This window comes from Peromyscus leucopus, chromosome 1 (genome assembly GCF_004664715.2).
Source record: "Peromyscus leucopus breed LL Stock chromosome 1, UCI_PerLeu_2.1, whole genome shotgun sequence".
NCBI lineage: Eukaryota > Metazoa > Chordata > Mammalia > Rodentia > Cricetidae > Peromyscus > Peromyscus leucopus.
This window is the reverse complement of record NC_051063.1, coordinates 146,267,522-146,280,116: the sequence shown is the minus strand read 5'-3', so window position 1 is coordinate 146,280,116 and position 12,595 is coordinate 146,267,522. Positions and strand designations below refer to the sequence as shown.

At 48.8% G+C, this 12,595-nt stretch overlaps 1 protein-coding gene across 1 annotated transcript in view; it reads left to right on the top strand.

Moving 5' to 3' along the window:
- Positions 1-12,595, top strand: part of Adamts17 (ADAM metallopeptidase with thrombospondin type 1 motif 17) — a 338,353-nt gene that overhangs the window by 136,300 nt on the left and 189,458 nt on the right. Inside the window, exon 8 of the mRNA XM_028872809.2 lies at positions 1,898-2,003. Within this exon, the coding sequence (XP_028728642.1) occupies positions 1,898-2,003 (106 nt within the window). The remainder of the gene's footprint in view (positions 1-1,897; positions 2,004-12,595) is intronic.

The following is a 12,595-nucleotide window of genomic DNA, read 5'->3' as shown; positions in this document are numbered from 1 at the left end:
AGAATGGCTGTAACCTGTGTTACATACTGCAGTGCGTGTGTGTGTGTGTGTGTGTGTGTCTGTCTGTCCCATACACACACCCTCAGGGTTGTGTAGCAGCATGCCATCTGCTTACTGGTGGACTGCCAGCAGCAACCCACAAAGCATTTTAAAACAGAACCAGAGAAATGACCTTGAAGGCGACCGGTGGCCGGATTGCATCCTTTCTGGATGTTGTTTTCTTTCAACCCATTGTCTGCATTGTTGGATTGTTAAGTCCACGTGCATAAAAAGCATTTGGAGGCCAAAATAGCATTTAATTGATTTCTTTGCTGCTGCTTTTAAATTCTGCAACCTTGGCCAAGCGTGTTACATATTTCCAGAGACAAATAGTCCTGTGGTACAGCATGGCCACTCATCATGTGGAATGTGGGATGTGTCACCCACTGGTAGCCCCAGAACTGCATCTCTGCAAGGCCTGCATGTGACGCCCCTCTGTACCCCATGGAGGGGACCTAGAAAGAGGGAATGCCCTGTGTGTGCCTGAACTTTGTGCCAGCTTGATAATGTTTTTCTTTGTGATGCTGAAAACCAAACCCAGTCCCTCACATAATCAGTAAGCACTTTGCCTCCAAGCAGTACTGAAAACCCTCGTTTTCTTTTTTCATGGAGTCCTCAGGCGTTGTTTCCTCGTCTTGCTCCAAAGGGGGAGGATAAGTGTGACCACAAATAGCAAATGGCACCAGAAGCCTTCCGACACCAGAGCTGGCTTCATGCTAAGGCTAAGTGGGGAGGGGGAGGTCATTTTTAATGAGGTCATTCCCCATAGATAGTCCTTCCTTGTTCTATGACAAACCCTTCCCTCCTGTGACATTTCAGGAAGATCAGTGGAGTCCTGAGCTCCAGCAGGATGGAACTTAGCAGGTGGACTGGTACCCATGGCACTTCCCCCTCAAGTGATCACAGCATGGTGCTGAGCCAGAAAATAAAGAGCAGCCAGGTTCCTTCTTCAACTCTCCGTGAAGGGCAGCCTGCACAGGGGTCGATGGCCGATGATAGGGGAGGCCAGAGGGCAGGCACACAGAGACCTTGCTGCCGCCGTAAGCCCTGGAGTGCCTGGCTGGTGCAGGATGGACATCCTGGGAACAGACAGAGCCGAAGTACCGAGAGCTGCTGTGGAGGGCAGGAAACCTGGAGCCAGCCTGCTTAAGTGGGGCTTCCTCTCCCCGCTCTGTGGCTGAGCCCTGGAACCTTGCTCTCCTCAGCGGTCTGTGCTGTTCACATGCAGCCCTCCCCAGTGAGCCTTCTTCCCAGGGAAACTCCTGGCCCTCCTCCAGCAGCCAGCTTACTGATGCCCACCCAGATTTCCATCTGCACACTGCCTCTTGCTCATCCCCCTGCCCTGAGCTGCTTTTGTCCCTGAGGGTCAGAATTAGGGAGAGGCAAAAGTACAAAACTTAAGGATGTCCTTCTCAAGGACGTGTAAGTGCAAGGACATCCTCCTTAAATTCCAAACATGGCTTACTTTGCTTTGCTGGTCTCTCAAGCTGAGCCCTGAATGCCAAACCATGTGACCCTGGTAAAGTCTCTCTCCCTTTCTGAACTTGGTTTGAGCTGTCTCTGTTCTCAGTGATGAGAACGGAATTAGATGCTTTGATAAGCCCCTCAGCACTCTACCTGACCCACGTCAAGGGCTTGTTGGATGTTCGTGGTCACTGTCGTTATTATTGGATGCATGCAAAAGCATCCTGCACAAGCCAGTCTCAGGGGAGCTCCAGGCCCCCAGGTCCAGCCTGGTAGACCAGAGTGTCCCCATTTGCTCCTTTCCAGGTGGTGCGTGATTGTGACTGTGTGGGCTTTTCCTGGAGGTCAGGGCCGCCCTGTTCTGAAGAGGATGTGTTTTGTGTCTCTGCTGCAGGAATTGCTTACTTAGGAGGCGTGTGCAGCGCTAAGAGGAAATGTGTGCTTGCCGAGGACAATGGTCTCAATTTGGCCTTTACCATCGCCCATGAGCTGGGCCACAAGTAAGTACCAGACTCCGATGCTCTGCCTCCTGCCTTCCCCAAACCCGTTTCCCACTTGAATTCCGGGAGCCCCGGGGACACAGAAGCCCTGCGCCTGCGCTGTTGCTGTAATAAAAAAGGTCCACCTCACAGACCGACTCTTGAGTGTGGAAATGTTCATGTGAAGCTTGTTTATTCTCAAAGCCAGCAGTGAGGTCTTCCTGGGCATCTTTCAATTCCCTCCAAGGACATCATTCAAAAATGGTTGGACTTATCGTTAGATTATTCGCTTTCTGTTTTCTTTTCAGTCACTTCCCAAGCCCCACTTTCTGAATGGAGAGTGCAATGTCTCCATTCGGAAGAATTAGCAGCAACTGCCTTTGCACATGGAAGGAAAAGCCTTTCATATTTTAATATGAAATAACCCTAAGGCCCTAGAGCCCAAAGGTGCCTTCTGGAGAATCTGGGGCAGCCTCCTCCACTTTCAGAGGAAGAAAGTGGGTGTTAGAAGGACTGCAGTCACCTGCAGGAAGTCTCGGGCAGATAGCCAGCCTATTCTACAACTATGGCCTGAAAGTTTACCCTTTCTGCTAGAAAGGATGTCTGTTTTATGTTTCTCTGAAGGGAAAAACTGTGATATGACTGTGTAAGAACTTAAAAAAAAAATTAAATTGAGGAAACCTGAGCATGCAGAACAGTGGGAAAATTTATATTGGATTGTATAGAACACAAATGGAAATCTAGTTCTTGGGAAATGGTCGTAAAAGTTGGCTAATGACCTCCACAGGAAGGGGGGCCCAGGGCCTTCCCGGTTCTGTCCAGTTGCTGCAGGAGCAAAGCCAGTGTGCACAAAGGGTAGAAAAGCAGTTGTTTTCCCGAAGCAATAGAATGTCTCGGGCCTTTCTTTCCCATCTCTTCTGTTGATCGGGTCCCATTTGTCCGAGGCTTGGCAGTTGGCTCCTCTGGACTTGTTGGATACCATGATGTGGGCACAGAGAGGGAGAACATGCTGTGTGGGTGTTCGTACGTAGCACAAGGGACATGTATTTATTGACCTGGGTCTCTCAAAGCCAGCCAATGGCCCTGATGTACATCCTTGCTGCATGCTCATGCCGCTTCCGGACTGTTGGTGACAGTACTTGGCCCTCATGATTTTTTTCATTGCGTTTCTATCACTGCTTTCCAGTGGTTAAATCTTGGTACCCTGGTGACTCACTAGGGGGAGGGGTGAGCATAGATCACCATGGCCTTGGTAGGCCTTTTCTGGCCACTAAAGAACCAGCAAGCCTATCTTAGTACCTGGGAGTGAGTCAGCTAACTGAGGGCTGTAAGAATGCGGAACTGGGGCTGCGGGGGACATCTGTGTTGGATAAGATTATCTGAAGGAGCTGGGGAATTGGCCGGGGGTGGGGGGGGGTGGGGGTGGGGGTGGTTCTTGCCACTCAAGCCTGTGACCTGGGTTCTGATCTTCAGAGCCCAGGTAAGCCAGATGAAGTAGCATGTGTCTGTAATCCCCACACTCCTGTAATAAGATGGGGCAGGCAGAAAGATCAGACTCCCTGGAAGTTCACAGGCCAGCTATCCTGTTGTACACAGCAGTGAACATGAGATCATAACTGACACCTGGACTGTCCTCTGAGTCTATACACACGCGCGCGCGCACACACACACACACACAGAGAGAGAGAGAGAGAGAGAGACAGACAGACAGACAGTCAGACACAGAGAGACAGAGAGACAGTTTGTTTTTAAAGGTTATTTGAGGAGGCTGGAGCATACCCTTTAGCTATAGACTGTGTACAGTTTCTTGGAGAATTCGTTATAGCTCGCTACTAACCTCTAATTACCTACAAAAACAAACACTATTGTGAATGAAAGCCAATAAACTACTGAGCAATGGTTAAGAGCATGTACTGCTCTTTGCAGAGGACCCAGGTTCAATTCCCAGCACCCACATCTGGCTGTTGATTGCAGTTCTAGGGTATCTGATGTCCTCTGGCCTCCACAGACCCCGATCCAGACATGATGGACAGAAACCCATGCAGGCACACATACATACACCTAAGTAAAAACGGATAAAGAAAAAGGATGATTTGAGCTGCTGGTCTATGAATTAGTGTCCTGCGGCAGCGTCTAGCACCGTAGTCTGTAGTACGGTGCTATTTGCACACACACTGGGACACACATGGCACACGAAGGTATTTCTTCCTTGAGTAGGAAAGCACAGAGGCCTTTGCTTCCTGGTAAAAGCTGGGTCAAATACTAGCCGCTTAGCACAGGGGGTCTGCGGAGGTGAACGGCTAGACGCAGGCATACTTCAACACCCGTTAGCTATAGACTGGGTACAGTTTCTTGGAGAATTCTTTATAGCTCGCTGCTAACCTCTAATTACCTACAAAAACAAACACTATTGTGAGTGAAAGCCAATAAACCCTGCCAGCACTGGGCCGCCTTCTAGCCTGGTGATTACAGTTTTCCCAAGGAAGTCTGTGGTCAGAGTAGCGTCTTTGTTGAGAAGTAGCACCCTACCCACCTCCGACCCCCACCTGCCCAGCCACATAATCCCTCTCTAAAGTCCCCTCTGGTCACCCTAGTTCAGGACAGTGGGGGATGGGCCATGTGGACTGCTTAGAAAAGGAAAGGCTTGCACGACATCTTAGCAAAGCCAAGGGCCAAAATGCTTTGGAGAAATGGATCATGTTCTGGGATAGAGCGGGCAGTCCAACTCTGTGCCCTTTCATAGGCTGAGAGGGTCCCCAGGTCACTGATACACTAGTCCCCACCAACAAAGTACTGATAAGGGAGGTGTCCAGTGGGTGGTCTGAGTCTTCATACTGGGTCTTAGTGACCCTTCCTTTCCTTACTAACATGCCTCCTTCTATCAGAACCCCTGTGAACAGCTGCCCTCCGATCCCACCTGCAGATGGAAAAATGGGCCACGCACTCAATATGTCAACCAGTGAATCAGCTCACTTCATGATTTTGCTTCTGATTTGATTTTTAGGGAAAAAAAAAAGCTCACCTGGGGGTAGAGGGTAGAGGATGTCTTTTCAGCAGTGACGTCACCAGCATCCGGTAATGGTGCTTTCCTCCTTATTGTTTCTCAGGGATGTACGCATAGTTTTATCTTATTAAAAATTTTATTTTATGTGTATACATGTTTTGCCTGCATGTATGTCTGTGTACCTAAGAGCTTGACTGGTGTTCAAGGACATGAGAAGAGGATCTTGAGCTGGGTGGTGGTGGCATGCATGCTCTTAATCACAGCACTCGGGAGGCAGAGCTAGATGGATCTCTGTGAGTTCGAGACCAGCCTCGTCTACAGAGCGAGATCCAGGACAGGCACCAAAACTACACAGAGAAACCCTGTCTCAAAAAACAAAACAAAGCAAAACAATACAAAAGAGAGGCTATTGAATCCCCTGGAACTGGAATTGCAGATAGTTGTGAGCTGCTTGCCATGTGGGTGCTGGGACTCAAACCTGGGTCCTCTAGGAGAGCAGTGGGTGCTCTAAACCCCACACGGTTTTATCTTAACTAGTCAAAGTTGATTGATTTGGGACCATAAAAGGCTCAAACTCAATTTGCAATCAGCTATGTTCTCAATTATAAGTTACATAGACAGTTCTTGCATTGGCAATGTTTGCAATTAACCATGTTCTCAATCATAAGTTACATAGACAGTTCTTGCATTGGCAATGTTTGCAATCAACTACGTTCTCAATTATAAGTTACATAGACAGTTCTTGCACTGGCAATTTCAATCATCCACAGAGGACATGAATTAGTAACATACTAATGATGTTCAGGCCGAATCAGAACTCATTTACTAGCCTTGTACTATAGGGCGGTGCTGTGTAAGATGCTTCCCATCCACTAAGTGAGTGAGTCAGTCTATGAGGTAGATACTGCTGAGCTCTTACCTTAGAACCAGAACTTGGGAATACTAGCATCGAATTTGTTGTTGTTTTAGTATTTCATACATACATATAATGTCTTTAATCTACTTCTCCCTCCCTTCAGTGTCTTCTCTGGGTGCCCACCACTATTCTCTCTCAACTTTGCTGCTCTTTGGGTTTTTTTTTTTTTTTTTTTAATCCATTGCATCTGCTTCATGCAGCCAGTATGTGCGTGCACACAGGCCGTTCACTGGAGGGGTAGCCTCTCAGGATCCCCCTCTCTGAAGAAATCTGACTTCTTCCCAGTAGCCATCAGCAGCCAATAGCTCCATGGTGAGGGGTAAGACTTGGTGACTCTCTCCCCCATCCACACTGGGATTTTGTCCGCCTTCAGCCTGTGCGGGTCTCATGCATGCATGCATGCAGTCACCGCTCCTGTGAGCTCATGTGTGCAATTATCGTGTTGCATCTAGAAAATACTGTTTCTCTGTAGTCAGCTACAACTTTGGAGTCACCGTCTTTCCAACTCCTTCTCCGTGATGATCCCTGAGCCTTGGGAGAAGGTAGTGTGCTGTAGATGTCCTGTTTGTGGCTCTATCCTCTGCCGATAGACCAGTCTCTCTATTAATCACAATCTGCTGCAAAAAAGGAGCTTCTCTGATGAGGATTGATGCTGCTCTACCGATGGGTATAAGTGCTAAGAAGGCAGTTTCCTATCGTGTCCACTTAGCAGAATAATAACTGGAGGTTCTCCTGGAGGGCCCCTACCTACCCAGCCATGGGCTCTTTGCCCCATTAATTGTGCCGGTCATGACCTCAATCTTGTGGAGCTGTTCTTGAATCCAATCAGAAGGTGATTGGTTACCCCCAGGACATTGGTAGCACTGATTTTATTTTTATTTGTGGTCTCAGGGATGGGGAGATGGCTCAGCAGGTAAGAGGACTCACTTGAGTTCGGTTCCCCACACCCACGTCAAGCAGCTCACAACTGCCTGTAACTCAAGCTCCAGGGCGTTCAACACCCTCTTCTGGCTTTCTTGGGCCCCTGTACACCGTGACATATACACTCAGACACAGACACAGATAGATATTGACACACACACACACACACACACACACACACAGAGAGAGAGAGAGAGAGAGACACATACACACACACACACACACACAAATAGAAAATAAAATGCATGGTTTTTAGTAGGCATGATTTGGGGTCACTTACATAATAATGCATTTGATATAAAGTAGACCATTAAAATAGGGGTCCAAATAATAAGAGGGAAGTGATAAGAAGAGAGCTTGCTGGCTATCCAAAAGTCAAGATACCATCTGCTGAAGGGACAGCTGTTCACTAACTGGACAAAAAAAGTAAACATCGTTCACAGGGCCCGAGTACCACTGATGATACTGAAATCATTCTGACCCTCTACCCTGATCTAGAAGGCAGGAGGTACCAGACTTGGCATGATGGATGCCAGAGGGGCTCCAGACCCTGGGAGAGGTTGTGGGAGCCTGGAAGGGGTTTGCTTTGCTTGCTGCCTGGAGGGTAAGTGGGCTAGGAGCTGTTCTCGAGCTGGCAACAGTTCTGATCTCTTAAGAGAGTGTCTTTGGCCTTGGTTGCCTGCTTGCCCATAAAAGACTGTCCTGGCTGGCAGCACCATGCTGTTTTGGTTCTGGTGGATAGATACACTGACCATATACTTTTAGGGAAGACAGCCATCTCCTTGTCTTCTAGTGACCACTTAAGAAACCCGTGATAAACCAGGTATATTTTGGCCCGTGGCCTGCTTTGCCCTTCTCACCCTGCAGTGACCACTGGAGGTAGCATCTAAGCCTGGGAAGATGAAGATTGCTGTAGTAGGCCCTTTTACCTCAGAGGTCTGTGCTACCAACTGCTAGTTGATAGGGTGCGATCCATGAAGGGATGGAAGCATTCTGTGGAGTGTGACAACCCATATGGGCCGACATGGTCCAAGAACTTGAGATTCCCTGTGTGGAGGTACAGGTGCTGGTCAGTCTTTGGTTTAACAGAGAAAGAGGAATGGCTAGAAGAAAGCATTTCTTTCTCCCTTTCAGGCTCGGCCCTCATTAGTGCTGGAAAAGACTGTCTCACTTGATAAGGGATACGTCAGACCCCTATGATTGAAAATGAGGCAAAAAAAAAAAATTCAGAGATACCTTCTTGAGTCAAGAAAGGAGTTGGTAGAGATTGCAGTATTACCTTAAAATGATTGCATATGTATGCATACGTGCCTCCCTCCCTCCCTCCCTCCCTCCCTCTCTCTCTCTCTCTCTCTCTGTAGATAGACTGTATGTCAGAGTTGAAGTTGTAGTGTAAAATGACTCTATGAGAGTTGGTGTAACCCTCTTACGTTTTGAGAGGTCATGTCAAATGTGGCAGTGAGGGCCAGGAGAGGCTCATGGTTGGTGAGAGCTTGTCAGTGGGAGTCAAAGAAACCACCAGAGAGAGCTGATATTCTAGACTAAGGTAGCACGGATGCATACAGAGTGTGTTCATGCAGAGGATGCAGTGTGTCTTTCAATGGGGTAAGGCAGAGTGGCCCTGGGCGATGTCTAAAGATGGAGTCTTCTAGGTGGGCTGGTGGGGAAATGAAAATTTCACATCCTGAATGCTCAAGAAAAAAAAAAAATAATGCATTTACTGTGTCTTTATATGTAGGAATAGTGATTTCCCTTGGCAGAAAATAATCTTGTTTGTTGAATGTAGGAGCTTTGTTAGATAAGCCTGAACTGGATTGGGGTGAATCAGTGTCTACCTGGCAATCCTACAAACTCTGCATCCTCTGCAACACCAGGAACCTGCCGGAAGTCCTCTCAGATGGCACAGGTACCTCTTGTGAGGCCAGCCTCTTGCTTCTGACCCTCGGAGTGAATGTCTCCTTGTCCTTGGGTTTTTCCTGGCATCTCTTTGCCCTTCAGAGAAGAAGTTTCTCCCTGTTCTGAAAATTGTGCTTTCTTTGGTCAGTGGGCTGAGCCTGTGGTTCCCCCAAATAAGGCTGTCCTCACAGAAGCCTAGCCTGGGCTTAGAAGACATCTGAGCAGTGCTCTACATCAGTGCACCTGGGGTGTGTGGAGACACCAGTGGCCGTACATCTCCACAGGTCGACTGGATCACTTGTCCTAAGGAGAAGTCTTAGCAAGGCTCTCTAGGAAGCTCCCTCATCCCAAGTGAGACCCATGGGACACAGCATCACTCAGGGTCCATTGATGTTCTTCCTAGTGCCAGGCACCTACTTCTACTCTGTGCTCCTACATCCCTCTCCCCCTGAGGTCCCTTCTGTATTGCGCGACAGTGCTGCTGAAAATGGTTTTGCCTTCCTGGACCCCGTCACCCTGAGTTTGCATGCACTTCCTCTGCTAGTCAACCGGCCAGTCACACTGTAAGTGGGTTTCATCTGGATGTCTTCCAACTGTCACCTCCTAGGGCACTTTAGTAAGTGTACACCACAGAGCCTAAAACAACCTTGATGGGATGCTGGAAAAGAATGGGGCTGACTGGCAGATGGAAGTGTGGAGGGGCACAGTCTCATAGCAAATGCCCTGGTAAGGAACTGTGTTTAGCCATCTAGATGTCACATAAGCACCTGTAGACACAGGTTATACACGGACTCGGTCAAGTTCCTTGTACCCATCCACCTCGAGGCACAGATGCACACACCATCATGGTACTGGCGTGACTAGAATGTATGGAAACACGAACAGAGCCAGGGACAGCACAGGTGCCTGATGTGCCAGGACCCGTGCATGGCTCCAGCAGGTCACATGACACCTCAGAACTGGACCCTCTTCACTCTCGACGCTTCCTGCCAGGGCGTGCCATTACAGAGGTGAGCTGAGGACAGCTGTGTCAGGAGGAAAGGCAGCTGACCATGTCCTCAAGGACTTCTTGACTGCTGCGCTACTCAAAACATAAGGGATCCAATCCCTGGGTCACGGAGCCGATGGGAGGGAGGCGGAAGCATGTCTGGAGCAGAGGGGAGAGAAGGGGAGTAGCGGGTGGGGAAATGTTCTCATAACTGGAGCCGACACAGTTCAAATGAAAAGGAATTGTCTTGGCCCCAGAACAGGAAGGAAAGCAAAACCATAATCCAGATGTGGGAGGCGTGGAAGCTCGCCTGTAATTTGTATTAAGGAAGAACCGCCTGGTACAATGTGAGGAATGCCGAGGGAACACGGACAACTCTGGGCTGGCAGGTAGCCCACTATCAGCCCGTGCCCTGTGTCTGCCTTGTGTGTTCTACCTGGTAGGTGGTGGGCACGGCACTCCATCAGAGGGGCTGGCCTTGTAAGGAAGGCACTACAGAGACAGAAAACATCACAACTAATTAGAAACATTGGGGGCGTACTTTAATTCTAGATTTCAGACAGTTGGTCCACTCAGAGCTTAGCCCTCTTGAGGACCAAGAAGGGGACATCTTCTCCTCACAAGGGCATGGTGTCATGGGTCTGGTGGTTGCATAGGGTTTTCTGGCAGGTTCCTTGCTGGTCCTCTGATGTCATCCCCATCTCCTAGTCAGACCCTGGGAGACTCCTGCTCCATCCTTCTTTACTAAAGGATCACTGTGGTGGTCGCTACCTGCAAGGACTCAGGAGGTCCCTTGAGGCAGGGTCTTAGAGAGATTTGGAGGTACAGTTTCCTTTCTCTTACCCCCTCCCCCATCAAATTCAGTGTCTAGCTTCCATTGTTGGGTGTGGTTTTATTATCCAAATTCAGGTAGGTACATGACATGCTGACCTCATTTCCTTTTATGTATTTGTCCATATTTCAATTTTTTTTTTTTTTTTTTTTTTTTTTTTTTTTTTTTTGCTGCTTAGAATCTCAGAGATTGCTATGTAAGTCAACCTGTGCTGATGCCCATGGCATTTCAGCAGAGGAGAAAATCCTCATGTCTAGTGGAGTCTCAGTGGAGCTAGCCCAACACTCCACCCTTGTTTCTTCTCCCTCCTCCTCCCCTTCTCTAAGAGTCCTGTATCCTTCCCATGATGGGAGTTTTGAGTGGAGTTGCTGCAGCGATGAGAACATCAAGGATGCTTTCGTAAGTGGCCTTTCTGACCTCCCACTCCACTCCTCCTCATCCGGCATTCAGGCTGCGGAAGACATTACAATGCTTCCTTAGCCTTCTGAACATGCCCCACGAAGTCTGTATGAGGAGAAGACACTTCTATCCTTCTGGGAATCCCAGAGCCCTGTCCTTGAATGAACCTTGACCATGGCATTCCTCAGTCTGCCCAGACCAGGCCTGACACTGTGCTGCAGCGAGAGGAATAAACCACTAGAAAGCCACCGTGGGGGTCCATCAGCAAGCCGCCAATGTAGCCCCACCGGCAGGCTGAGCAGTGTGAACCGGCAGCTATTAGCTGGATGCCATTGCTAGGATAGAAAACCCAGCTGCGAGAAGGCACCTCTGCTCCAGAGTGTCCATTCTGTAATAAGGCTGGGAGCACCTCTGTAGTGGGACCCGTCTTTACCCCAAGAGTGACGCGTGTTTAATCATGGCTGGATTGCCATGCCCGAAACAAAGCCATCCGACATGGTACAGATGGGAGGAGAGTGGCGTTTGGCTGAAGAGCCTCATCTGAAGTCCCCTCAGAGCTCCCTTCCAACACGGACCCTGCCAGGAGTTAGATGAGATCCAATTTTCTCCTCAGATTGCCAAGGCTCCTGGCAGCTTCAGCTACGTGGCTTTTCTTGTGCTTCTTGGAGCTAGAAGGGGCTCCTGAAGTCATCTTAGCCTCATCCTGTAGGTGGCAAGCAGTTTCCTTCCCACAGCTACAAGTGGCTAAGTGGAGACTTGGGCCACAGCCTAGGCTGCGGCATAACACCCTTTCCACACAGGGGCAGAAGCTGGGCTCCAGCCGTGCAAAATCTCTGTCCTTGTCATTGTATCCACTCGCCTTTATACCCTACATGTCAGATATTTCCATTACAATTCATAACAGTAGCGAAATTACAGTCATGAAGTAGCAATGAAATTAATTTTATGGTTGGGGGCCACCACACCACGAGGAGGCACATTAAAGGGTCACAGCATTAGAAAGGTTGAGAATCACTGAGGTCACCCTCCTATGCGGTTAGGTTTCTAGAATCTTTGGAATATCTTTAAAAATGGATGGACCCTTTCTTCCAACTGAAATCTTTGTGCATCGAATGCCTACTACTGGTGAAAAATTCCAAACCAAATACCCAAGGATACTTGCACATGCTAAGACCCCAGGGATCCTGCCACCAGCCTGGTCATTGGCATACTCTGGATAAGGACCCTCTCAGCCTTTTCTATTTGGTACATACAGGGCATATTCACACTGGCATGCAGCTGGTGACTTAATCATTTGTCAGAAAGTCCCAGTTGAAGGACCCAGAGTTCTGGGAGAGCTGTGGAATCATATAGTTTGTTTCTGACACCCCAGCCGGACATAGAAGTTGCCAGGGACCAGCACATGAATCTAAGCGTGGCCTCTTGGGAGAAATACCAGTAAGTGGGTGGGTATAAATTACGGAACTTGCTGGGTGGTGGTGGCGCACGCCTTTAATCCCTGCACTTGGGAGGCAGAGGCAGGCGGATCTCTGTTAGTTCGAGGCCAGCCTGGGCTACAAAGTGAGATCCAGGAAAGGTGCAAAGCTACACAGAGAAACTCTGTCTCGGAAAAAAAAAAAAAAAAAATGAGGGAGCTTGACATTTCCTTCAAGTCACT